The sequence below is a fragment of the Seriola dumerili genome, unplaced genomic scaffold (genome assembly GCF_002260705.1).
Source record: "Seriola dumerili isolate Sdu_G_001 unplaced genomic scaffold, Sdu_1.0 BDQW01000149.1, whole genome shotgun sequence".
Taxonomy (NCBI): Eukaryota; Metazoa; Chordata; class Actinopteri; order Carangiformes; family Carangidae; genus Seriola; species Seriola dumerili.
Genome location: NW_019174404.1, coordinates 4,195,778 through 4,223,777, shown reverse-complemented (window position 1 = coordinate 4,223,777; position 28,000 = coordinate 4,195,778). Strand labels below are relative to the sequence as shown.

At 37.8% G+C, this 28,000-nt stretch overlaps 4 protein-coding genes across 6 annotated transcripts in view; 2 read left to right on the top strand and 2 right to left on the bottom strand.

Moving 5' to 3' along the window:
• Positions 1–5,196, top strand: part of LOC111225549 (SAM and SH3 domain-containing protein 1-like) — a 44,609-nt gene extending 39,413 nt beyond the window's left edge. For both annotated transcript variants that reach the window (XM_022750492.1, XM_022750493.1), the window contains 8 exons: positions 565–639; positions 751–894; positions 1,019–1,151; positions 1,477–1,646; positions 1,742–1,948; positions 2,311–2,461; positions 2,777–2,908; positions 4,304–5,196. In XM_022750492.1, the coding sequence (XP_022606213.1) occupies positions 565–639; positions 751–894; positions 1,019–1,151; positions 1,477–1,646; positions 1,742–1,948; positions 2,311–2,461; positions 2,777–2,908; positions 4,304–5,178 (1,887 nt within the window). In that variant the 3' untranslated portion in view covers positions 5,179–5,196. The remainder of the gene's footprint in view (positions 1–564; positions 640–750; positions 895–1,018; positions 1,152–1,476; positions 1,647–1,741; positions 1,949–2,310; positions 2,462–2,776; positions 2,909–4,303) is intronic.
• A 1,214-nt stretch (positions 5,197–6,410) lies between these two features.
• ddo (D-aspartate oxidase) lies at positions 6,411–16,634 on the bottom strand. Of its 2 annotated transcripts, none has more exons than XM_022750494.1 (5): positions 16,345–16,634; positions 7,735–7,940; positions 7,433–7,541; positions 7,150–7,326; positions 6,411–6,976 (listed from the first exon to the last, which is right to left on the bottom strand). In XM_022750494.1, exons 2-5 carry the CDS (start codon positions 7,904–7,906, stop codon positions 6,418–6,420), a joined length of 1,017 nt encoding a protein of 338 aa, XP_022606215.1. In that variant the 5' UTR covers positions 7,907–7,940; positions 16,345–16,634; the 3' UTR covers positions 6,411–6,417. The 2 variants fall into 2 exon arrangements, with proteins under 2 accessions (XP_022606215.1, XP_022606216.1); XM_022750495.1 differs by lacking the exon at positions 16,345–16,634 and adding an exon at positions 16,268–16,297.
• Positions 16,635–16,750: 116 nt separating this feature from the next.
• zbtb24 (zinc finger and BTB domain containing 24) lies at positions 16,751–22,054 on the top strand. The gene is made up of 7 exons (XM_022750965.1): positions 16,751–16,771; positions 18,137–18,997; positions 19,600–19,767; positions 20,008–20,088; positions 20,175–20,258; positions 20,371–20,452; positions 21,166–22,054. The coding sequence occupies exons 2-7, from the start codon at positions 18,163–18,165 to the stop codon at positions 22,034–22,036; spliced, it is 2,121 nt and encodes a 706-aa protein (XP_022606686.1). The 5' UTR covers positions 16,751–16,771; positions 18,137–18,162; the 3' UTR covers positions 22,037–22,054.
• Positions 22,055–22,538: 484 nt separating this feature from the next.
• On the bottom strand, positions 22,539–27,114 carry LOC111225726 (coiled-coil domain-containing protein 162-like). Its single transcript, XM_022750746.1, has 6 exons — positions 27,082–27,114; positions 26,827–26,961; positions 26,235–26,387; positions 25,429–25,638; positions 23,861–24,582; positions 22,539–22,647 (listed from the first exon to the last, which is right to left on the bottom strand). Exons 1-5 carry the CDS (start codon positions 27,112–27,114, stop codon positions 24,268–24,270), a joined length of 846 nt encoding a protein of 281 aa, XP_022606467.1. The 3' UTR covers positions 22,539–22,647; positions 23,861–24,267.
• Positions 27,115–28,000: the final 886 nt, after the last annotated feature.

The window sequence follows — 28,000 nt, the reverse complement described above, 5'->3', positions numbered from 1 at the left end:
TGAGTCAGTAATCTATAAACCAATCCGCCCAGCATGCACTGCTCCACCACGTGCACTGATGCCACTTAAATGTAAATGAAGGCCAACTCAATATGAGATGTAGGTTAGACACTTGCTTTTAGTTCAATGTGCAATTGACTACATTTCTTGACCATCCTGTACTGATATTTACATGCTTATTTTTGTATATTTGCTCATATTATTATATTTTTCATTTTGTTCATAATTGCATAGTTTTATAGGTCAAGGTGTTTCTTTTCAATTATGAGCATTTACTGCTTTTCATTGTCTTATGTGACAGTAATTTGAAATATTATGGGTTTTTAAAACAAGACAGTTGATGGATATTTTTCACTTTTTTTTGACCAAATGATTATAGAGTAGAAAATAGTTGAAAATAATACAAAGGTGCCCTTTAAGGAGCTTTTCTGCAGATAGTGGCTAACATGGTTTAAAAACTCAGTCAATTCAGGAAGGAAACCCCCAACTTTAATTCAATCTCTGCATATCTGCTCATGAATGTCCTGATGCTATGTTTTTGTTTGTTTTTTTGTTTTTTCACAGAGAGCTTGTAGCTTTGGAGGATTTGACTTGACCAACCGCTCAGTGCACGCGCTCGTCTCTGACAACGATAACACTGTAAGTTACAGTCATACATCCTGAATTTCCACAGACGGAATCAAAACAAATCATTAAAATTGTTTTGTTTATTTGCCACATTTTTTTTCTGCTTTTCTGAATGTGATTTAGAACAAAGATGGAGATGGTGGTGTGAGAGATGCTGTTAAGTCTCCACCGACATCACGTATCTCTCTGGGCAAAAAAGTCAAGTCTGTGAGGGAAACGATGAGAAAACACATATCCAAGAGATACCACTGTTCTCTCTCTGAACAGGTATGTACAGTCAGTATATTACACCACATTACAGAAGCATCTATCAGTCTTACTGTTGTGGATTGTGCAAATAGTAATGTTGTAAAGATGTTGTGACACGTAATAATTTTCTTTTCTTCTTTAGTCAAGCCCAGACCGCATGTCCAGCTGCCCTCACTCGCCTCAGATAGACTCAGACTCTCTCGAGAAACCCAAACTGAAGCCAGGAGGGTCTGTAGAAAGCCTGAGGAGTTCCCTCAGCGGACAAAGTTCCATGAGTAAGTCTGTGTGTTTACAGTGTGTGTGTGTGTGTGTGTGTGTGTGTGTGTGTGTGTGCGCGCGCATGCCAGATCTGGGTGTACTTGCAAGTAAAGCTCTTGTGTTTGTTTGAACTTGGCCTTGGAACACCAGATGTGTGGTGTTTATCAGACAAATGTTTCAAAGACAATAAATCGCTTTAGGTAGTCTAAACTTTCTGTGTAAAACTGTAACATCTGGCACTTCTGTCAGAGTCAAAGACGTCAAAAATATTCTCAAATACCAAGAGACCCGCGGAGACTTGTGGTTTTGAAGCGGCTCATTGTTCTGTTGTGGTTTGTGTAGGTGGTCAGACAGTGGGCACCACTGACTCCTCCAACAGCAACAGAGAAAGTGTGAAGTCTGAGGACGGGGAAGAGGATGAGCTGCCTTACCGCGGCCCCTTCTGTGGACGTGCTCTAGTTCATACTGACTTCACCCCCAGTCCCTATGACACTGACTCGCTCAAACTGAAGGTTTGGCCACTGTAACAACCCAATAAATCATACAACACCTAGTGATGATATCTTCTAAGAAACTCGAGTCTCACTGTTTTTTGTTTTTTTTTCAGAGCGGGGATGTCATTGACATCATCAGTAAGCCGCCGATGGGTACATGGATGGGGATGCTCAACGGCAAAGTCGGTACCTTCAAGTTCATTTATGTGGATGTCCTGAATGAAGAGGAGGTGAAGCCTAAAAAGACACGCAGGAGGAGGAGGGCCCGGCAACCCAAACCCACGTCTGTGGAGGAGCTGCTTGATCGCATCAACCTCAAAGTAATCAAAATCCCTCTCACACACATATGGAGGAATTTTATTTGGCATAAACAATAGCATAGATTCATCTTTAATAAACAAAATTATTACTGAGATTTCTGTGTACTGAAAAAACTTAATATCACATCATCAAGAGGGTGATGGCTTTTAGCTCTGTTGAAAGGAATAGCTCAACATTTTTGGAAATACAATTATTTTCTTTTTTGCAGAACATCTGTAATTTGAAGACTATGAGAAAAATACTGAATGTTAAATTAAGTTACACCTTCTAACATGCTTATTTATTCATCTACACTTCAAATGAATTCCTCACACATTTTTATTGATCTGTTTGTGCATCACCCATCCTTCTCTCTCCACAGGAGCATCTTCCCACCTTCCTTTTTAACGGCTATGAGGATCTGGACACATTCAAGTTGCTAGAGGAGGAGGACCTGGATGAGCTGAACATTAGAGATTCCCAGCACAGAGCTGTGCTGCTCACCGCTGTGGAGCTGCTTCAAGAGTATGACGGTGGGTCAGGTGATCAGCAGGGTGTTATATCTCACCTGAGCACTACTGAGATACAGGGATATTCTCAAATACAAATCAAACATCTGCCAAATGTAATAATATTTACATAGAACAGAAATATTGCAGAGTTTATAAAGATGAAAAAAAATGTTCTGCATGACAAAATAAACACAATGTTATTTTGAAGTATCTGTTATTATGTCCACCCCTGCTGTCTTCAGAAGTAATCCACACACACACAACACATACAGCGTTCTCTTTTGAGATCATACGATGTGACTGTCTGCCCCCTGTTGGTGGTGTTGTGCTTTGCAGGAAGCAGCGACCCGGAGCGCAGCAGCCAGTCTGGAGGCTCACAGGAGAAGCTGCTCCTGGACAGGCGTGGCCTCATGGGGGATTCCCCACGAGACTCGGGCTGCTACGAGAGCAACGAGAACCTGGAGAACGGTAATGACAGTCTGACTCGCCTGTGAACACTGTCCTCCTCCTCCTCTTCTGCCCACTTCTGCCTCATCCTTCACTAGAACGTCTCGTGTGGTCTTCAGTCCTTCTTGATGCTCGAGCATTCCAAGTCACCAAATTCAGTTTTCATGCTCTTCTGGAAAAGACTCTGCTATCGTCACATTTACTTCTGGTGCTCTCTTTTTTTTTTTTTTTTCCCAAGCATCTTCTTCTTCTCTGAGTCATACTGTCTTCTGTTTCCGCATCATTGAATCAAACTGTTTTACAGTCACTTTTTTGTCTGTTCAGTGCTTTTGAGAATTGACATCACTTACCTTTCTTTACAAGCATTACTCTCAATATAATATTCAAAATGGAGAAGAGATGACGCATAATGGGACTAGAAAGTTCACTTACTTCATTTTAAATTGGACCGTGACCTTAAAAGACATTTTTTCACACCCTTGAAGAATCTATATGTGGTGCAGCTTGTAGGTCTTCTCACAGACAGATCTGCAGTTGTGAGTTGTGTGGTGGGTTTTTGCGTTTGCTGAAATTGGTGACTGTTGAACCGATGTGTGATAAGAGTGTTTAAACCGACTCTAGATATAAATAGTTAAAAATAACTCTTCTCGGTAATTGCAGTACATATTTACTGTGAATGCTTGCTTTATTCATAGTTATATCATTCTTACTGTGGTTATTTGCTTCAGTCAAAAAAATTGTCAAAATGCAAAGAGATGTGCTCACTGTAAATGAGGGCTTTTGTGAATGTCTAAAGGTCATGTGCTTAGAGAGCGAGGTCTGATCAGCCACACTTGTATAGTCTATTTCTCTCAAGATTTTGTTGTTTGTGTGTATATTTTTTTTAGTCCAGTATAATATAATGTTGCACAATATTTTATTATGTGCCTGAAAGCTGCAGAAAAATGCAGAATTAAAATATTTACAAAATAGTATAATTATACTTGTTAAAATATGGCATTTTGTATAATTGTAAATGCACTAAAATGCAGACTAAAGACAACCTTTGTGGTTTAACACAGTGAAAGGACAAAGTTAAACTCATTCTAACACTTCTGACTGAAGTGTGGCAGGTTTAGGGTCTGAAGTCTCAGCATTTTCTGACGTGTGCTTCTGTCATGGTTGAGCGTGAGGAATAAATTGCTCCATGCTTTACCAGACTTGACTGCTTGCTTCTTTTCTTTCATTCATCATTCATTTTTTAGCCCACATTTAGATGTTGTTTTGAGCCTTTTCTTTTCTCAGGCATCTCCTCACATTAGCCACTCTTTTCCAACACTGACTGCGCTGCTGTTGTTGTCTTGAAGTCGAATATACTGTACATCACAGCTGACTGGCATCTGCATGATCTGCACACACTGCACTTGTTTATTTCAGGAAGGGACAAAAAGACTTCTTCATCCATGAGCAGGTCCTCCTCTGGTTTTGAGTCAAGCCACCTCTCATCTCCAGAGCACCCTGCCCTCCCCCGGATCCTGACCTCCACCGGCCCTCGTAAGACTTTACTTCACAGTGAACCAGGATGCCAGCCCTGTATCTTACCATCAATAAGACGCCCTAAGACCAGCTTAAGTCTACCAAGCTCAGCAAAAGGTCGTCTTCCTAGTGGAGCCATTGCTAAGAGCCACAGCTGCATGGAGTTAAGAAGAAACCCAGGACCGGGGCCACTGAGGCGCTGCCTCTCCCTGTCAGGCCTCCACAAAGACCAGAAGAAAAAACTCATTGACCCTAAAGACTGGAATCTGACCCCCAGGACCAAGACTGAGGAGAGCACAGAGCAAACAATAAATCCTCAAAAACAATTTAAGGTCATGTTTCCATCCTCCCAATCTTCAACCACAGCAAGCCGTGCTGTGTGTAGCACTTCGTCTGTAGGCAAAGGAAGTGTGTTTGCCCCTAAACGAGGAGAAAGAACACAGAGCACACACCTCAAGCTGCCACCCACAGTGCCAGCTGAGAGGTCCAATCATCCCGCAGGTACAACTTCCTTGCCAAACTCACACCGAGAGCCTTCACTAACAGAAACTGACTGCATGCACAACTACACAAACCACATCTCTTCAGAGGATAAGAGGAGTTATTCAGTTTCAGCCAATTCTGAGGCCCGCCGGCTGAAAATGAAAAGACATAAGAAGACATCTATGAACTCAGTAAACCTGGGTTCCCTGATGGAAGAAAGACTCCAGTCGCAGGGTACTGATGTCAAAATGGAGCCACTTCCTGAAAAGGTTTTGGCATCAAAAGTAAAGTAAGGTGTACATATGTTACATATGTTTATTGCTGCTGATGATCATTTTTTCAGGATGTTTGAAATAGATTTTTTTCAAACAACCACTGCTTTCTGAAATGTAACCACAGTTTATTCAAGACTCAAACAAATGACGTAGTGTGTCATAAAACAAAACAAAAGCAAACGAATGATGTTCTCCATTCAGCTGTATCCAGTCTGTACAGGAAACTGCCTCTTTTTTTTGTAAAATATGGACTCATGAGTACTGTCTTTTTCACACAAGACATTTCGACCTATCACGGTAGGAAAAGCAGAGGTGTAAATAATAAGATAATTGATGGCTGAATTCCATTTAGCTGTTTCACTTTCAGGGTCCTTATATTGTGCTTTGTGTCTCACTGTCACACTGTCATGGTTTACTGGGACACTAAAGGCTGGCCATCGTTAATTAGTTATTAGTAACACCTGTGCTTTACCTACTATGACAAGTCAAAATGTCTTCTGTGAAAATGGCCTACAATGACTCATAGGCAAGCAGATTTAATAATAACAAAATTAACAAAACAAAGCATTGGCATTAAAGAGATTTTTTTAATTCAATCTACCTGCAGTTAGTGTAAACAATCAGCATTTTGTGACGCACAGGTACAAATTTCATATTTTGTTAACCCCATTTTATGTAAATTGTTGACAGAAAGTTTAGCAGTTGAACAATGTTCCCACGGACAGACATTTGTTTTTTGTTTGTTTCATATCAGTTATTTATGTACAATATTTTTCATTTTATTAATTTAATCAGTGAAGTTTTCTTTGATAATATAAATTGTAAAAATGCTAACAAGACTGTTAATCACCCTTCCACTCTCACATAAATAAATTTTTATTTCTTTGAATGAAGCTCATCTTTCTGACAGTAGATCTCTGCACTCAAACAAGTTACTGGCACTGCGTTGTATAATCTTTAAAAGAAATCTGTTTTTATGACAAAGCCATACATAGAATTGTTCACCACTGTTAGCAGTAAATTCAATTAGAATTAAATTAATAATTTAATTAAATTAAATTAAAATAATTGTTTCTATGTACACAAATGGAAAAGCTACAAGAAATCCCTACATTAATGCATTTAGTAACTTTTCAGTAGCTAATATGATGTATATCAGTGATTCTCAACTCCCTGCAATTGTCTCTCACTTATTATTTAAAGATTATTTATTTAAAGACGAGTGTTATCAGCACTGAATTTAGTGGCAGAATTTGTTCACAGTTTAGCTTGTAGAGGCATTTCATGCAGGCACTGTTTGACCAGCCCCAGCGCATCCAGAGCAGTACCCCAGGCGAGCGTAACTCCCCAAGCCCCGTGGCCATAGTTATGGACCACAGGCACTCGGTGGCCCTGCAGCTGCACCAGCTCCCTCTCCACCCTTGGATTCCTCCTGCTCGGCCTCAGACCGACCCACGCGCTGAGAACCTTGGCTTTGCTGAGTGATGGCACCAGCCTGCTGCAGCGCTCCAGGATGCTCTTTGTGTCTCCTTCGTCCACCTGTAGTCGCCAGTCCCCCTCCTGCCTTGTGCCACCTACAGTGACGCTGTGTATGCCGGGGTAGATGTAGGTCATTCCGTCTCCATCTCTGATGAAGTGCTGCAGCCACGGTGCCTCCACCTTGAGGACTTGCCCTCTGACTGGGTATACCTGGGTGTCACCCACCAGCAGTTTGGAGCCCAAACCAGAGCAGTTGACGATGATGTCATAGCTGTTGCTTAATTCCTGAAGACTGTTGAGTTTCCTTTGTTGCACTTGGCCTCCAGCTTTTCTAAATCTTATGAAAACAGGTATGACAAAAGTTAATCCCTACATCACATAATAGAATTATTGTAACCTGCAAAACCTGTTTTTGGAATTTACCATTCTAAAGAAGCAAGCATCCTATTCGAAATGTGAATAAGTATAAACAATTTGACATGACAGTTTAATAATAAAGAGAGGACAAACCTCTTCTCGAGCCACAGCAGGTAGCTCGAGCATTCACACTTTATGGTGGTGAAGGCCTGACCAAACTTGCGATCTGGGAACTGATTCAGCTCGCGGTCGGTCATGGGTCGAAAGCCGATCACAAAGTCTGACCAGAAGGGCTTCTTATCTGCGGGCTCCTCTTTGAAGATTTGCCAGCTGGAGGGAAATTAAAAGAAAATCACCAATAGCCAGATATACAGTATTTTAGTAGTGACCTGGCTGAATAGTTGCCTCTTTTATGGCACTATGTAACAATTGTTACCCAGAGCTCAGCATTACTCCAGCCTCCGGTGAGTGTTGTGATTGAGCAATGGCCAACAGGTGATCAAAGCTGTCCTTAAACCAGCGTCTTTGTCTTTCCAAGGGAATATCTGATATAGAAATCCAGTAAAATCAATCATTTTTCACATGTAAAAAAAATGTGTGCTGCATTTTTACTTGAAAGGTTGATGGTGAATTTGAATGAATATATGCTTTCAAAGTGGTCTCACCCTGATAAAACTGTACCATCTACATAATGTTTTGAAATGTGATCCCCTTTTTGAGAGATATACTGCTGCATACCTGGAAACTTTGCAGCAAACAGGAGCCCAGCAGCTCCATCACTGGTTGTGTCCGGGCTGAACTTCTCAGCCAGAAGAGTAACGGAGCAAAAAGGAAGAGCCTCAGCGATGCAGACAGCAGTGGAGAATCCGATCACACCAGCTCCCACCACTACAACCTTGACACTTTTCATTATGGACCGGCCTTCGTCTCAGACTGGAGGTAAACTGCGGGTAGAGAATTGTGTCAAATGCTGCAAGACAACCTTTGTTATGGCTGGCTCTTCAAAAGTTAATCCACAACTTGTAGCCTTACTGTCTGCACAGTCCAAGGATCAATAACAAAGCTCCATTTCAGTCCAAGGAGCTGTCTTTGTAATAATGCATTACATAACAGACACTGTAAACTAGGCCACACACAGTCATAAAATGCCTTTTGGTCCAGTATTTACATCTGATTTGAAATTTTGAGTACTTAGGTAAAATAAGGTAAGTATGATGATGTTTTCAATCAACTATTATCCACAAGAAAAAAGGCTGCATCGACTTTCTTGAATTCTCTTCTCTTTTTTTCCTCAATGTTACATTAATGTACAAATATATATGTATGGGAATATGCTAGGAATACCTTTAATGTATGTGAGGCACATCCCTGAGACCAGATCCTTCTTAAGTAAAAGTTCTTATTAAACAATGTGAAAATATTGCATTGCATAAAGTCGTGGTGCGTTTACCAGCAAATTGTAGTTAAAAATAAAGGTACTCATGACTGTCATAGTATAATAAGGCATAAAAAGTCATATAAACATCATAGTATAGTAAGGCATAAAAATTCATAATAAACTTATAGTAAGGCATAAAAAGTCATAAAAACATCATAGTATAGTAAGGCATAAAAGGAATATAAACGTCATAGTATGGTAAGGCATAAAAATTCATGAAAAAGTAATAGTATAATAAGGCATAAAAAGTCATGAAAACATAGTATAGTAAGACATAAAAAGTCATAAAAACATCATACTATAGTAAAGCATAAAACTCAAAAAAACATAGTATAGTAAGGCATAAAAATTTCATAGTATAGTATGGCATGAAAACGTCATAGTATATTAAGGCATAAGTCGTACTGTAATAAGGCATAAAAATGTCAGAGTATAATAAGGCATGAAAACATCATAGTATAGTAAGGCATAAAAAGTCATAAAAACATCATTGTATAGTAAGGCATAAAAATTCATAAAAAAAAGTCATAGTATAATAAGGCATAAAAACATCATAGTATAGTAAGGCATAAAAAGTAATACAAACATCAAAGTATAGTAAGAAATAAAAAGTCAGTGTAATAAGGTATAAAAACATCATAGTATAGTAAGGTATAAAAATTCATAAAAATTTCATAGTATAGTATGGCATAAAAACTCAAAAAAACATCATAGTATAGTAAGGCATAAAAATTAGTAAAAATGTCATAGTAATAAAGTAAGGCATGAAAACGTCATAGTATAGTAACGCATAAAAAGTCATAAAAACTTCATAGTATAGTAAGGCATAAGAATTCCTGAAAAAGTCATAGTATATATAAGGCATGAAAACGTCATAGTATAGTAAGGCATAAAAATCGTAAAAACTTCATAGTATAGCAAGGCATAAAAAGTCATAGTATAGTAAGGCATAAAAAGTTATAAAAACATCATAATATAGTAAGGCATAAAAACTCATAACAAAGACAGAGTACACCAAGGCATGATAATGTCATAGTATAGTAAGGCATTAAAAGTCATAAAAACGTCAAAGTATAGTAAAGCATGAAAAGTAATGAAAACTTCATAGTATAGTAAGACATAGAATAGTGTAAGGTATTAATTGCTTTAAATGCATATAACTTTGACTTTAGAATATAAGTGATGTTTGACTGTATATATGTGTAGGACACCAAGGTATTTAGGACACATCTGGAGGTCCTGGTTAGATCGATGAATGTTTGTTTTTGCTCATATGGGTATAGCCTCTGGGACGGAGAATGATCTCAGGAGCTCTGAAGAAAGGACGAGCAACAACTAAGAGGCCCCATGGACATGGAGATCTCCAGATCAACATCAACAAAAACACCAAACAAGCAGTCAAACTTTTGTTACTCGGAGAGAGACCTCGGTGTGCATTGTGCCAGATCTGTCCTACGAATAAAACCAGCCACATTGAAGTACTGAATTGTCGGTCTCATTGTGTTCACTTTCTGTCATAAAATATCATCTTATCAGGTAGGCATAAAAAGAGATAAAACAACATAGTATAGTAAGGAAAAATAAATCATAGTAAGGTGATGGGCATGAAGAGTGATAAAAATGTCAAAGTATAGTAAGAAATGAAAACGTCATAGTGTATTAAGGCAAAGAAAGTCATGAAAATGTCACAGCAAGGCATAGAGAGTAAAAAAATGTCATAGTATAAAAAGTCAAAATATAATAAGGTATAAAAACTTATATAAAGGCAAAGAAAGTAATTCAAATTTCACATTATAGTAAGGCATAAAAGTTATTAAAAAGTCATGGTATATTAAGGGTTAAAAATGTTATAAAAACATCATAATATAGTAAGCCAAAAAAAGAAATAAAAACGTCACAGTATAATCACAAGTAAAAAAGACATAGTTCAGTAAGGCATAAAAAGTCATAAAAAGGTCATAGTATAATCAGGCATAAAAACGTCATCGTATACTAAAGCAGTAAAGTATAGTTCAGTCAGGCATAAAAAGTCATAAAAAATTCATAGCATAGTAAGGCATAAAAATGTCGTAGTATAGTGAGACATAAAAATGTCATAGTTCAGTGAGGCATAAAAAATCATAAAAATGTCAGAGTATAGTAAGGCATAAAAATGTCGTAGTATAGCAAGACATAAAGAATCATGAAAAAGTCATAGTATAATAAGGCATGAAAATGTCATAGTATAGTAAGGCATAAAAATGTCGTAGTATAGCAAGGCATAAAGAATCATGAAAAAGTCATAGTATAATAAGGCATAAAAATATCATAGTACAGTAAGGCATAAAAATTCATAAAAATGGCATAGTATAGTAAGGCATAAAAATGTCGTAGGATAGTGAGACATAAAAATGTCAGAGTATAGTAAGGCATAAAAATGTCGTAGGATAGTGAGACATAAAAATGTCAGAGTATAGTAAGGCATAAAAATGTCGTAGGATAGTGAGACATAAAAATGTCAGAGTATAGTAAGGCATAAAAATGTCGTAGGATAGTGAGACATAAAAATGTCAGAGTATAGTAAGGCATAAAAATGTCGTAGGATAGTGAGACATAAAAATGTCAGAGTATAGTAAGGCATAAAAATGTCGTAGGATAGTGAGACATAAAAATGTCAGAGTATAGTAAGGCATAAAAATGTCGTAGGATAGTGAGACATAAAAATGTCAGAGTATAGTAAGGCATAAAAATGTCGTAGGATAGTGAGACATAAAAATGTCAGAGTATAGTAAGGCATAAAAATGTCGTAGGATAGTGAGACATAAAAATGTCAGAGTATAGTAAGGCATAAAAATGTCGTAGGATAGTGAGACATAAAAATGTCAGAGTATAGTAAGGCATAAAAATGTCGTAGGATAGTGAGACATAAAAATGTCAGAGTATAGTAAGGCATAAAAATGTCGTAGGATAGTGAGACATAAAAATGTCAGAGTATAGTAAGGCATAAAAATGTCGTAGGATAGTGAGACATAAAAATGTCAGAGTATAGTAAGGCATAAAAATGTCGTAGGATAGTGAGACATAAAAATGTCAGAGTATAGTAAGGCATAAAAATGTCGTAGGATAGTGAGACATAAAAATGTCAGAGTATAGTAAGGCATAAAAATGTCGTAGGATAGTGAGACATAAAAATGTCAGAGTATAGTAAGGCATAAAAATGTCGTAGGATAGTGAGACATAAAAATGTCAGAGTATAGTAAGGCATAAAAATGTCGTAGGATAGTGAGACATAAAAATGTCAGAGTATAGTAAGGCATAAAAATGTCGTAGGATAGTGAGACATAAAAATGTCAGAGTATAGTAAGGCATAAAAATGTCGTAGGATAGTGAGACATAAAAATGTCAGAGTATAGTAAGGCATAAAAATGTCGTAGGATAGTGAGACATAAAAATGTCAGAGTATAGTAAGGCATAAAAATGTCGTAGGATAGTGAGACATAAAAATGTCAGAGTATAGTAAGGCATAAAAATGTCGTAGGATAGTGAGACATAAAAATGTCAGAGTATAGTAAGGCATAAAAATGTCGTAGGATAGTGAGACATAAAAATGTCAGAGTATAGTAAGGCATAAAAATGTCGTAGGATAGTGAGACATAAAAATGTCAGAGTATAGTAAGGCATAAAAATGTCGTAGGATAGTGAGACATAAAAATGTCAGAGTATAGTAAGGCATAAAAATGTCGTAGGATAGTGAGACATAAAAATGTCAGAGTATAGTAAGGCATAAAAATGTCGTAGGATAGTGAGACATAAAAATGTCAGAGTATAGTAAGGCATAAAAATGTCGTAGGATAGTGAGACATAAAAATGTCAGAGTATAGTAAGGCATAAAAATGTCGTAGGATAGTGAGACATAAAAATGTCAGAGTATAGTAAGGCATAAAAATGTCGTAGGATAGTGAGACATAAAAATGTCAGAGTATAGTAAGGCATAAAAATGTCGTAGGATAGTGAGACATAAAAATGTCAGAGTATAGTAAGGCATAAAAATGTCGTAGGATAGTGAGACATAAAAATGTCAGAGTATAGTAAGGCATAAAAATGTCGTAGGATAGTGAGACATAAAAATGTCAGAGTATAGTAAGGCATAAAAATGTCGTAGGATAGTGAGACATAAAAATGTCAGAGTATAGTAAGGCATAAAAATGTCGTAGGATAGTGAGACATAAAAATGTCAGAGTATAGTAAGGCATAAAAATGTCGTAGGATAGTGAGACATAAAAATGTCAGAGTATAGTAAGGCATAAAAATGTCGTAGGATAGTGAGACATAAAAATGTCAGAGTATAGTAAGGCATAAAAATGTCGTAGGATAGTGAGACATAAAAATGTCAGAGTATAGTAAGGCATAAAAATGTCGTAGGATAGTGAGACATAAAAATGTCAGAGTATAGTAAGGCATAAAAATGTCGTAGGATAGTGAGACATAAAAATGTCATAGTACAGTAAGGCATAAAAATTCATGAAAGAGTCATAGTATAATAAGGCATAAAACCGTCATAGTATAGTAAGGCATAAAAATGTAGTAAAATGTCATAGTATAGTAAGGCATGAAAATGTATTAAAATGTCATAGTATAGTAAGGCATAAAAATTCATAAAAATGTCATAGTATAGTAAGGCATAAAAATTCATAAAAAAGTCATAGTATAATAATGCATGAAAACATCATAGTATAGTAAGGCATAAAAATTCATAAAAACATCATAGTATAGTAAGGCATGAAAACGTCATAGTATAGTAAGGCATAAAAAGTCATAGTGTAACAAGGCATAAAAACTTCATAGTATAGCAAGGTATAAAAAATGTCGTAGTATAGTAAGGCATAAAAACGTCATAGTTCAGTCAGGCATAAAAAGTCATAAAAATGTCATAGTATAGTAAGGCATAAAAGTGTCGTAGTATAGTAAGGCATAAAAAGTCAGATAGTCATAGTATATAAGGCATGAAAATGTCACAAAAATATCATAGTATAGTAAGGCATAAAAATTTCTTAAAATGTCATAGTATAATAAGGCATAAAAACATCATAGAATAGTAAGGCATAAAAATTTATTAAAATTTCATAGTATAGTAAGGCATAAAAGGTCATACTGTAATAAGGCATAAAAAGTCATACTGTAATAAGGCATAAAAACATCATAGTATAGTAAGGCATAAAAAGTCATAAAAACATCATCGTATAGTAAGGCATAAAAGGTCATAATGAAGACATATTATAGTAAGGCATGGTAACGTCATAGTATAGTAAGGCATAAAAGGTCATAAAAACGTCATAGTATAGTAAGGCATAAAAAGTCATAGTGTAATAAGGCATAAAAACGTCATAGTATAGCAAGGTATAAAAAGTCATGAAAAAGTCATAGTATTTTAAGGCATGAAAACATCATTAGTAAGGCATAAAAAGTCATAGTGTATAGTTAGGCATAAAAAAATTCATTAAAAAGTCACAGTATAGTAAGGCTTAAAAAGTCATAAAAACATCATAGTATAGTAAGGCATAAAAAGTAATACAATCATCATAGTATAGTAAGGCATTAAAAGTCATAGTGCTACAAGGCATAAAAACTTCATAGTATAGTAAGGCATAAAAATTCATGAAAAAGTCATAGTATAATAAGGCATAAAAAGTCATAGTATAATAAGGCATGAAAACATCATAGTATAGTAAGGCATAAAAAGTCATAAAAACATCATAGTATAGTAAGGCATGAAAACGTCATAGTATAGTAAGGCATAAAAAGTCATAGTGTAACAAGGCATAAAAACTTCATAGTATGGCAAGGTATAAAAAATGTCGTAGTATAGTAAGGCATAAAAACGTCATAGTTCAGTCAGGCATAAAAAGTCATAAAAATGTCATAGTATAGTAAGGCATAAAAGTGTCGTAGTATAGTAAGGCATAAAAAGTCAGATAGTCATAGTATATAAGGCATGAAAATGTCACAAAAATATCATAGTATAGTAAGGCATAAAAATTTCTTAAAATGTCATAGTATAATAAGGCATAAAAACATCATAGAATAGTAAGGCATAAAAATTTATTAAAATTTCATAGTATAGTAAGGCATAAAAAGTCATAAGAACATCATAGTATAGTAAGGCATAAAAGGTCATAACAAATACATAGTATAGTAAGGCATGATAATGTCATAGTATAGTAAGGCATAAAAAGTAATACAATCATCATAGTATAGTAAGGCATAAAAAGTCATAAAAACGTCATAGTATAGTAAGGCATAAAAATGTCATAGTATAGTAAGGCATAAAAAGTAATACAATCATCATAGTATAGTAAGGCATAAAAAGTCATAAGAACATCATAGTATAGTAAGGCATAAAAGGTCATAACAAATACATAGTATAGTAAGGCATGATAATGTCATAGTATAGTAAGGCATAAAAAGTAATACAATCATCATAGTATAGTAAGGCATAAAAAGTCATAAGAACATCATAGTATAGTAAGGCATAAAAGGTCATACTGTAATAAGGCATAAAAAGTCATACTGTAATAAGGCATAAAAACATCATAGTATAGTAAGGCATAAAAAGTCATAAAAACATCATCGTATAGTAAGGCATAAAAGGTCATAATGAAGACATATTATAGTAAGGCATGGTAACGTCATAGTATAGTAAGGCATAAAAGGTCATAAAAACGTCATAGTATAGTAAGGCATAAAAAGTCATAGTGTAATAAGGCATAAAAACGTCATAGTATAGCAAGGTATAAAAAGTCATGAAAAAGTCATAGTATTTTAAGGCATGAAAACATCATTAGTAAGGCATAAAAAGTCATAGTGTATAGTTAGGCATAAAAAAATTCATTAAAAAGTCACAGTATAGTAAGGCTTAAAAAGTCATAAAAACATCATAGTATAGTAAGGCATAAAAAGTCATAGTGTAATAAGGCATAAAAACGTCATAGTATAGTAAGGTATAAAAATATCATAGTATAGCAAGGAATAAAAAGGCCTAAAAACGTCATAGTATAGTAAGGTATAAAAATATCATAGTATAGCAAGGAATAAAAAGGCCTAAAAACGTCATAGTATAGCAAGGTATAAAAAGTCATGAAAAAGTCATAGTATTTTAAGGCATGAAAACATCATTAGTACGGCATAAAAAGTCATAGTGTAATAAGGCATAAAAACGTCATAGTAAAGTCAGGCATAAAAAGTCATAAAACTGTCATAGTATAGTAAGGTATAAAAATATCATAGTATAGCAAGGAATAAAAAGTCCTAAAAACGTCATAGTATAGTAAGTCCTAAAAAGTCATAAGAACTTCATAGTTTAGTAAGGCATAAAAAGTCATAAAAATGTCATAGTATAGTAAGGCATAAAAAAGTCATAGCATAGTAAGCTATAAAAATGTCAAGGTATAGTAAGGTATAAAAAGTCATAAAAATGTCATTGTATAGTAAGGCAGAAAAAGTCATAAAAACATCATAAAGTAAGGCATGAAAAGTAATGAAAACGTCAATAATCTAGTAAGACATAGAATAGTGTGACGTATTAATTGTTTTACATGCATATAACTTTGACTTCAAGTGATTTTTGACTGTACATATATGTAGGACTCTGAGGTATTTAGGACAAATCTGGAGGTCCTTGTTAGATTGATGAATGTTTGTGTTTGCTTCTAAGGGTAGAGCCCCAGGGATAGGAGGCATAAAATGTCATAAAAACGTCACAGTATAGTAAGACACAAAAAGTCATAAAAACATCATAGTGTAGTAAGGCATAAAAAGTCATTGTTCTGTCCCTACCAAAGCTAAGACCAAACTTACGCATTTGATTGAAACACAATTTCTACGGTGTCTTCTTCTAAAGCGAAATGCAGTCGAGGCAAAACTCCTTCACCTACCTGTCAGTGATATCTCCTACATTCACTGCACCGAAGACTGTCGGTAAATGTTTTTTTCTTCTGTCTCTGTAGGACGGTGCAGGTCCTAAAGTATCGTCTCTTCTCGGAAATGTCAACGATTATTTAAATGAAGGAAATATCCACAGCATAATAAATAGCCCTTGTCTATATATATTTTCTCCTAACAGGTTGTTTTAACTATTTAAAGGAATAACCATTAACTGTAAAGCGTTAAATGCCGCTTCCTGCAGTAGATTTAAGAGTAGATCTATACAACATTTAATGGTACTCAGTCCGCTCACAGAGCACGAGCTTGTGAGCTCTACAGTGTGTGAAGGTCAGCTGCGTGCGTATATCAGCAGAACCGCTAGTCTCGCGATAAGTCAGTCACATTCACGTCCCCGTCCAACGACTGACTGAAACGAAGGTAAGGTCCTAAAAGCTCACTGTTTTAAATTACACCGAGGTTTGTGCGCTTCAAACTGTTCGGGTCCTGGTGGTGACAGAAATGTTTCTTAAATGTACATCATCATTTTTGCGGTGCACTTTTCTGTTTCTAATAATTGTGGGTGTTTCTGGCGAGCAGCGGATGCATTGTTTGAAAAGATGTAAGTTAGCTTGTTTGCTAACCGTCAGGTTGTTCACAGCGCAGGGCTTATCAGTAGTTTAGAAAGCAAACATCAGCAGGTAAACTTTGCACAAGTGGGCCAGACACTACAAAACAGTTGTAGAAAAAATGCGCCAAAAGATATAGTCATGTAAAAAGAATTTAATGTATTGTTTCAAACACTAGTACTGAGACAAACACTGAATCAATCAACCACTGATAATTTTGATTTAATGTTATTTAATTAATCATTTGTGTCAATTATTAGGGGAAATACCAAACACCTGTTTCCAGCTTTTCAAAATGTCAGAATTCCTTTTTCCCTTACCTTTTCTTAAACTTGGAAACTGAGTTTTCAACTGTTCTGATAAGTAACATGAATAAACCAGCCTGGGCTCCTAAAGGACATTTTGAACTGTGACATTCATAGACTGTAGTGCATTCGTTATCAATCAATCTGTTGATTATTTTTTCAATTAAGCAAGCAGTTATAGTCTGTAGTGTTAGGATAGGATAGGATAGTGATAGGAGAAATGCCCATCATAATTTCACTAATCACTTGCAATGATACAAACAGAAAGCTGTCATTTTTTTTCTTATACATGGCTTTATTAATGAACAGATTATAAAATTTGATGAATGTAAAATTTTCTGTTGATTGACTAACAGATAAATTGACTAATCACTGCTGCACTAGACTACAGATTGATCAATACAGAAAGTAATAATTAGGTCTGGCCTTAAAAGAATTGCTTTTTTCCCACAAAGGACATTTTCTCTTTAACATAGAGCTGCAACAAGTAATGTAGTAATCAATAAGTTTTTTTTAAGCAAAAATATCAAACATATTCAGGTTCCAGTTTCTCAAATGTGGCGATGTGCGTTTCTCAAATTCTCTGCTGCGTCTCTTTGTCATATATGACAGTAAACTGAATATGAATTGAATTGAATCAAATTGAATGGACACCTGAAAGGGAACATTTATCAGACTTAATCAGACTGATGAAAATAATCATTAGTTGAAGCTCCAGTTGATTGACTATACATGGAGCAAATAGTAAAGGCAAAATTAATAAATGTATTTAGTAAATTTAAATACACATGTAAAGACATTTGTGCCTCAGTTCCTTTTCAGTCTTATGCACTGCTGCCTCGTTTTGACAGATTCTTTTTTATCTTCCTCAGGAACAGAGGCGATTGTTTTTGAGAAGATGTCTCAGAAAACCACAGACACGACTTCATCACTCATGGCCCTTCAGTCAGAATCTCATAAGCAGAGCATCCTGAGCAAATTCAACAAGCTCAGGAAAAGGGATCTACTGTGTGATGTCACTTTTGTTGTTGAAGACGTGCACTTCAAGGCACACAAAGCCCTGCTGGCAGCAAGCAGCGAGTACTTCTCCCTCATGTTCACAGCAGAAGATCACATCAGCCAGTCGACCTATAAACTGGGCGGTATGGCAGCTGAGATGTTTTCTACAGTGCTGGAGTTCATCTACAGTGCCCAGGTGTCTTTGGAGAAAAGCGCCACAGAGCAGCTCCTGGCCACAGCTCATCTCATGGAGGTCAACGATCTTGTCAAAGCGCTCACTGAACTCGCATGCTCTGCTGCAAGGGTTAGAACTGATGAGGTAAAGGCAGACAAAGCCGAGACGCTAGGTGTGTCCAAACGCAAAAGAGGACGGCCTAAGAAAAATGTGGATATACCCATAACAGAGCCGGAGGGGAGAAGTGCACCATGTGAAAGCTCAGAGGAAGCCCAGGCTGCAGATGTGGACTGTGATAATGTACATTTTGACTCCCTACTTAAAGACGATGCAGATTACAAACCAGAGACGTACCAGAGCCGACAGAGCAAACGCAAAATCAGGCCTCCAATAAAATACAAGGGTTACAAAGTGGACCACACAGACACAGCAGTTAACAAAGAGCCTGGGAAAAGGGGAAGGAAAAGGAAATATCCTAACACAGAGGCCCGGTGTGAGGACTGCAGCAAAGTGTTTAAAAGTCACCTCTTTTTAAAAATTCACCAAAGGACTCATACAGGTAATCAGCAGTGTGAGGTGGCAACTACTCAGGGGCTGCAAAATTCATGTTTACTCCATATTATTTGGGTCTACATAATTTGATTAACTGTAAATATGTTGGAAAATTGATCATACTATCATAGAAAACTCAGTAATATTCACCTTTTGAGAAGCTTGTCTGAGTGAATTTTGGCATTTTTGTTTAAAGAGATGGATCAAAACAGTTTATCAGTTATCAACAATGTTGCTGATTTTCTGTCAGTCATCAAATCAATCAATCAATCAACTAATCATTCCATCTTTATAAACTGCCATGTACAGTGGGGACCTCACAGATAATCTTTTTTCCCCCATGGTTAATGCAGAATGTTAATGCAGCCATGTGTGGCAGCTCTCAGGTGAACAGTAAATGTCTGAGTGAAAAAGTCACACCTGCTCAATTATGACTGACGAGGGTTTAATTAACAAACAAGCAGCGTCCATCACAGATGATTGATTCTATTAGGAAGAGGTGTTAAGTTGGAGCATCTGTCTCTCTGACACAAACACAAATGAACCATGACTCATTATTATTGTATTACTGTACCTGTACCTGTACCTGTACCCCCCCCACCCCCCCAGGAGAGAAGCCTTTCCGGTGCCTGGTTTGCGGGAAGTGTTTTACCCAGAAGCACACTCTGCTGGTTCACCAGCGCATGCACACCGGAGAGAAGCCCTTTGTTTGTACTGTCTGCTCCAAAGCTCTCTGCACCAAACACTCCCTACAGGAACACATGAACCTCCACAAAGGTAGGATCTGATGAAGTTAGTACCCCACTGTGTGTCTGTTATTGTCTGGTTATTAGCTTTACCCCATCATTAATGCATCCATCACAGATGTACATAAAACATTTAATTATAGAACAATTATTCTGTATTTTAATCTGACATTTGATGAGTGTATTCCAGATTGATGATCTTATTGATCCTCTGTGAGTGTCTTGTTCTCTCTTGCTCGACTGTATATTTTTATTTTACTTGTTTCCATAGAGAAATCCTTCGACTGTGATAAATGTGGAAAGACTTTCACTCAGAAGAGGCAACTTAAAAGTCATTACAGAGTTCATACAGGTGAGAAAACAAATCCCCATTAAGGAACTCTAACGTGGTCGCTCGTAAGGCTGAATAATGGGATTTTATTCTTTTCTTAATTAAAGGTAAATCGTTACCTGAATGTGCTCAGTGTCATCACAAGTTTATGGACACAGCTCAGCTGAAAAAACACCTGAGAACTCACACAGGTAAAATCAGAAGAAGCTTCAACAGATCTGCGAATAATAACTGAGATTTGAAGCTAATAATATTACAGTGGAACTAAGATGTAAAAGTATTTTTATAAATATTATTTTACAGGTGAGAAGCCTTTCACATGTGAGATCTGTGGGAAGTGTTTTACAGCCAAGAGCACACTGCAGACTCACATCAGAATTCACAGGTGAGAAATATATTTTAACCTTTCAATTACATTTGTAATGTTTCATCTTCTGGTCACATATAATTATGTAGTTCGTGTTTTACAGTATTTGACATAGGATATAAGTTTAAGATCATTTCTCCATGCAGTCCATTGTTGTTTTGTTTGTCCAGACAGATATCTTCTGCTGGATGGTTTGGCTGCAGCCATTTTCTTGTGATAGTATTTTAAAGAGGAATTCTTCCAGAGCCATGACTTTGTGTGGTGTTTTTCCATCCAGGCATAATGTGACAAAAGAGCAATCAACTTCCGTTCCAAAAATATTCTTTATTTCTTTATAGCAATCTTGTGCCAATATGAAAAAAGAAAGGGTAAGCCCAACAGTCAAGCCTTTTTTTTACCACAGTGCCTCCTGTATTCATCCTGTCCCTGATAACACTTAAAATTCACTTTTGGAGTCACAAAATATCATATTATGCTTTTTCCAACAGAACTCTCTCCAGGACCTTGAACTGATAGTTTGACCCGGTTTTATCACACGTCATTCCAATCTTCAGATACTAGAGTCTTTCTCCCATTTCTGTTTGACATAGACAATAGTGTAGTCTTGTCTTGTGAGGGTTTGAAGTTCTATTGTATATTCATGAAGCTAGAAGTTTATCTTCAGTCAGTTAATGCAGGTATAACTTTACAATTCTGTTCCATCCAATGACATTATGTTCCTCCTTTTGCAGAGGTGAGAAGCCATATGACTGCAACATCTGTGACAAATCGTTCTCAGACCCCAGTGCGAGAAGACGCCATGTCATGTCTCACTCTGGAAAGAAACCCTTTACTTGCTCCTTCTGCAGCCTTTCCTTTACGCGCCTAGACAATCTGAAAACTCACACCAAATCCCACAGTAAGGAGAGAGCAGCGTCAACAGAGGCCTCATCAGACGCAGCGGCGGCAGACACCTCAGCAGCGCCTCAGGAGGAGGTGCGTAACATCCTGCAGCTTCAGCAGTACCAGCTGCCGTCCAGCTCTGAACAGGAGATCCAGCTGGTGGTGACGGGAGATGTGAACAACATTAATTTTGTTCCGGGTCAGGAGCAGGAGATCAGCATCATCACCACAGAGAGCGAGACGGCAGAACAAGCCCACTCAAGGCTCACCCTCCTCACCCAGCCGTCAGGACACATGCCGAATGTGGCTCTGGTCACTCAGAGCGCCGTGGCGGACCAAGCCCCTCAGGTTCAGACCGTCAACATGCTGGAGGGACAGATGACGCACCAGTCTGAGCAGATGCATGTCATCACTCTGAGTAAAGAGGCGATGGAGCAGCTACAGTCCCACCACGGCCCTCCACAGCCACTTCAGATAGCACAACGGCCCGTCCAGCAGCTGCAGGTGATGCATCAGCCGATCCAGCAGCTGGCCGTCAGTCAGGTGGGCCGGGAGCAGCACAGCCAGGCCATTCACATCAGCAGCCAGAGCAGCCAGCCCATCTCCATCAGCCAGACCAGTGAGCAGATCTCCAGCCACCACATCCAGGGTCAAACGTTTCAGATCCAGGCAGGAACCGTCTCCTACCTGTACACCACCGGGCTGCCGCAGGAGGGCTGAGCGTGGGCCGAGCATGGGCCGGGCGTGGGCCAGGCGTGGGCCGGGCGTGGGCCGGATGACAGAGGACTTAAATCTGATGCTGAATCCAAACTGATATATGCTGCTACTGTACACATCAGTAATGGAGTAATGGGTGAACAAAATTATCAGTATTTTTAAAGGAACAGGTTGCAACAGAGAACGACCAACACTGGATACTATTTTTAAAGCTGATATTGATATTTGAGAGTTATGGAAATCTGATAATGATGTATTGACAAACATTCATTATCTTAACATGCACTTTCATGTTACTTAACACCTACACAGATATATATATATATATATATATATATAGATACTGTATATCTGCAATAAGCTAATATCGGTCGAGCTATAACACAATTTTACAATGATGTGAGTTTCAAGCATCAGATGATTTTCACACTGTAGCTACTGGACAAAAGATGAAACCACTGATTTCACTGCTATATATATATATAGCAGGTATTGATCTAAAAAGCTATAAAAATGCTTGTTATGGCTTTATGAAATACCCAGAGGTAATTCACTGCCTCTCACAGCTCGGGTAACAGCATCTGTGCAGTCGGGATCCGCAGGCGTCTCGTCTCCTGAAAGAGAAAGAGACAGTTTTGGATGTTGATTGTGTATTTATCCAAGGACAGTGCAACAACACTCTTACTGTGTTACTTCATTATAAAAGCTACAGTTTGTATCTTGTAAAACACAACTTGTTTTTTATAAATATACAGTGCCTGTTGCTCACTGCTTAACCTCTTTAAACGGACAGAGCCAGGCAATACTAAAATTAAATGTATCAGTATACAACAGTGTTTACCCTAAAGGCGGAGCTGACAAGAGACAAGAGATTAGGTAACACTTTATTTGGATTGTCCACCAGAGTATTTGTAATATTTCAATAGGTTATTAGTTGAGATTCAACAATTCAACTGTTTCGCAGACCCTAACCATTAAGTGGTTTACTAATTGTTGGTAAACTCTCTGCAGGTAGACTATACAAATAAAGTGTAAACCAAAAAAATAATTAGCTTTTTTAAGTTTTTGTTGTCCTTTGGTTTCTTGTGGGACGGCCTGCCCCTGGAAGGCAACGGTAGGGAAGACACTGTGTAATGTAAATGGATATAATATGACTATTTCAGAGATTATTACTTTTGCTTTTAAAGTGTCTTTTCTACACTAGATGTATCTGATAATTAATACTAATGCGTTGACGTTCATTCTTAACCTCAGAAACAGCAGTTAACTAAACAATCTTACAAGCTTCATTTAATAGCTGCTCAAGTTTACATTTTCTTTTTCTGGGCAGTTGAAAGTGAAGCTGTAACTTTTGAAAGAATGAATAACAATCTTCCTGTCACAATTAAGTGATGGGACAAATCGTTGCTCAGCCACAGTGTTACTTGATCTGGTTTGACCAGCAGCTTCAGGAGGCTGATCTTTAGAAAGCTTTAAATAGTAGTAGAATAGTAGAGCAGACTCATGTCATCTCCACTTCTGCTGTTGTTACACTACAATTTAAAGTTTACCATCGTCCTGTAATTGGAACTTGTGGCCACAGTTCAATTAAAGTTATAGACTCACTTTTACGGAAGTAATTCACCAACAACTGAATTTAAATGAACAATCCCATGACGACTGAGCAAACTATCTGCTGCTGAAGATCCTGACACATTGATCAAAGGCTCCGAAACATTTACTGTGTCGTCCTCTTCCCCGCACTTCACTACTTCACTGTTAGGAGTTTAAACTTTATCTGAACTCAGTTAAACACACTCTGCTTGTGTGCCTCTGAGGCCCACTCACTGCTTTGGGTCTGTCTATTCTTGTGTTTGAACGGCCCCTGGCTGTTTCTGCTCTCCGGTGTCTTGGCTCTGTAGCAAAGTCCTGAAGTGCGGTGTGGCGTGTGAGGCTGCCAAGCTGCAGGGTGGACCGCTGCTGACTGTCCCCGTGTAGACCTGAGACAGAAATAGAACAGAGACCGGGCTTTAATGCTCCACACTGCGGGGGCGAAAATGCAATCTGTAATAGAATTTGAAATGTCATCAGGAAAAGTTACGAGTCTCAGGACAATCTGGTGCCTTTTTAATTTTACTCCTGAAGCGCATGAACAGCTGCAAATCAAAGTGTAACTCACAAGATATGATTTCACTACTCAGAGATGAAGGTAAGATTAAGACACTGTGGTGGGTACGGTACCTGCTGAGGGACTTCTAGTGCTCAATCTGCCGACTGACAGCGTGTAACAAGTCCTGCTTCGGCCTGAGGAAGAAGAGATACAGAGAGAGTAAGGAGTGAAATGTCGGGTCAAATTGATTAAAGCAAATGGAGAAAGTCTCGGAGGACAGAGAGGACTGTTGGTCTGAGGTGTCCAGAGAGGCTCGAGAGACTCCGTCAAATTGTGAATACGTACCTGTTGTGCACCTGGAGAAAGCTGCTTCCATGTCGTTCACATGGTTTTTTAGTTTGGCCACTTGCTCAAAGGCTTCTTGTTTGAGGCAGCGCTCCTGATGTAGCTGGCCCTTCACCTAGATCCACACAGGTAGAAATATATTTTTATTACTTTCTTTTCCACGTTCAGCCGCTCACTTTGGTCCAGACTGAAATACCCTAAAAACCATTATATTGATTGCATTGAAATTTGATACAGATATTAATTGTTCCAGGAGGATGAATCCTAATAACTCTGGTGATCACATGACTTTTCCTTTAGTGCCGTCATCATGTCACAATTTCATTTTTTTGTTTTTTTTACTTGTGAATTTTTGTTTAATAATGTAGATGCCAGGCCACGTCATGTTCTTTATGCAGTCTGTTGTGCTGATGACACAAAATGAAACTGTTCCTTTTATGTTCTTTTAAATAGATTATTTTAAATAAGTAAATGAAACTTTTAAGTTTTTTTGTCTAAATACTGTGTATTTATGAAGCACGAACCTCAAACAAAAGAGCATCTGCATCACATTAAACAATAAAACATGGAAGAGATCTACATTTTTTTCATGCTTTTTGATTAAAATTTGGTTCTTCAGCATTTAATTGATTTAAAATATACTTGGGCCTATATGAGAATACAGGTATTTGCCCTTTTTCTTTACCATTTTTGCCATATCGTCACTGTTCAGTGAAATCAAGTATCAGATAAATTGGGTAATAAATCTAGCTAAATAAAACGCTCAAACTCTCATTGGAGCATCTGACGAAAGGGACCATGCTAATTAAAAGTCTGAATTTTGGAGATACGGTAAATGGATTTCACAGGACAGTGACAATGTGTTTTATGTCTGACAGTAGAGAGACACTGTTCTGTGCAGTCTGTTGTTATTTGGGTATCACTCTCACACACATTACTGTGATAAGTATCACTCACAGACCTGTCGGATCTGTTTGGCGCTGTGTCGTCTCTGTAGCTGGTTCATCCTGCCGCCTCTGTCCAGCTGCTCGCCGAGCGCTCGGAGCTGTCGGTCTCTCTCCTCCACGTCGGCTCTCATTTGTTCCAGGCTCTGCACTCGGTAACTGTCCACCTCCTGCCTGCTGCGCGACTCCTGTGCCGACTGATGCCTGGCCGCCTGGAGCTCCTCGGTCTGTGAGCAACCATTGTGATAATAATAATCCATCAATAGTTTGTTATCTGTTGCAGGAAGCTGTCCTTATTTTTTCATCAACTTACTCTTCTATAATAGTAAACTGAATATTTTTCAGTTTTGGACAAAACAAGACATTAAAATCAACACTATGTCGCAGACCTTGTTTTACAAGTTGCTGACATTTTACAGACCAACAATAAACTAAAATAAATCACTAAAATAATAGGTAGATTAATCACTTCAGAAAATAAAATTGCAGCCTACGGTCATTTTAAAGACAACCTTCCTGATTTCTGTGGCCACAAAAAAAAGGCCAGACTCAACACGAGAGGGACTGTACCTTTAAAGTCAAGATCATTTGGATACATATACTTGAAAAACTTTCCACAATCAGTTATATTTCCTGTCATGTCTATGTTAACAGGTTGGTGTATTGATACATTTACACTCATTTTTCAGGCAGGAGTGTAAAATGCAGCAGAGCTCTCTCCACATCCAGTTCTGAGTTTCTAACAGTCAGCAGAAATGTAACTTCCTCTCCAGTTGACGTCCATATCTGAGCAGCGGTAAAGCGTTGATGAGACCACACGTACCTTCCTGCCGAGCAGCTTCTTGGTGCGGCTGCACTCGGCCTGGCAGCAGGTCAGCAGCTGCCGGGCGGCGTCCAGCTCCTCCTGCAGGAAAACCACCTCCTCCTCTGCCACCATCTTCACCCTGAGGGCCTCGGTGCGACTGGTAATCTCCCTCTGGACACAGCAGGTAACAACCACAACTGTGATGCTCTTATGATGATCACTCTCTCTTAAACAATGTTTCAACAAAGAATTATATATTTTAGAAATTATAGTACATAAAAAAAAAAAGATTTGTTAAATATTATCCTTCACTTCAAATCAGTTAATTAATAATAAATAAATGAAATGAAAACAGCTTGTAAAAGATCAATGAGAGACTGATTGCAAAGTTCCAGTCAAAATATGAAGCTTGTTGTGACCAATTTAACATATTTACTGTGATGTATTTGATTTTACTTTTGATGTGCTTGATATTACGAGAAGTAATGGGTGGAAACTCCATGAGAGACACAGAGTAAAACAGAACATTTGTCTGCTTCGCTCTCGTTGCCTTTCTGCAGAAATGAATCTGATTTCTGAATATTGAATTTCCCTTCATCCTGCTGCTGACCTGCTGAGTCTGGAGCAGCCGTCTGTGAAGTTTCTCCTGGTCGACCACCTGCCTCCATCGACTCAGAGCCTTCACTTTACAGAGCAGAGCCGTCAGCCGGCTGTTCTCCAGCTTCAACTCATGGACTTCTTCCTTCTAACAAACGCATATGGCGCACCGGCGGGTGCGGGAAAAGTTATGCACATTTTCTCTTTTGATGAACATTTCTTTTAGATGTCGAAATGATTAAATGATTTACACACATAAAAGTCTTGCGCTGTACCTTCGACTGTGTGAGAGTGAGTCCATCGTCGTCTTTGGTGCAGCCGTATTTCTTCTTCAGCTTCATAATTCGGTCCACTCCCTCCGCTCTTACTCTGTTCACTGTCACACTCACATCCTGCTCCATCTGTCGGCGATACTCATCAAGTCTGGCCTGAGACACAGACAGGTGGAGAGGACAAATGCATTTCTGTAACGCCTCAAAAAGTAAATAAGTCGTGACAAAATATTAGAGGGAAGAAGTAAATAAACACAATTGTAGAGAAAATAAAAATTAGTTCAGAGAAAGTATTTTATAAAGTATAGTTTAAAATATTAAGAATGTGAAAATGAACTCTCTCTTCTAAATCTGAGGATGAAGTTTGTGAAGAAGAGGTGAAAAAAATAGATTGCGTGGTATAAACTCCTCACCTTCAGCTGGATGCAGGTAGAGAAGAGCTGTCGGACCAAAGGGTCGTATCGCTCTTTAAATCTGAGACCGAGTTCTTCCTCTAGAGATCGTTTTTCTTCTTCCAGGTGAGCGACTCGAGCCTGCAGGGCTGAGATCTCCAACATCATCCCACGACATAAACCTGCCACCTGTGGAACAACAACAACAGTACCAGTGACATTGTTTATTCATAGGAACTCACTCATTGTAGTTGTGTAGTTACAGGACCCACCTCTGTGTGAAGGTTGCTTGTGTGAGAGTCCTTCAGATTCTTTAAATCCTGAGGTTAAAACAGGAAAAGAAGATAAATTCAGTCGGCTGTAAAGAATGAAGTTAGGTTTTCATATAGAAGCATTAGTTTTTAAATACTTCAATAAAAGACGTCTATGCAAACTGCCATAGTTTGATTCCTTGATGAGGTGATGGTCTCCACACGTACCTGTTCTCTCTGGTACAGAAGCTGCGTCTGCTGCTGCAGGATTT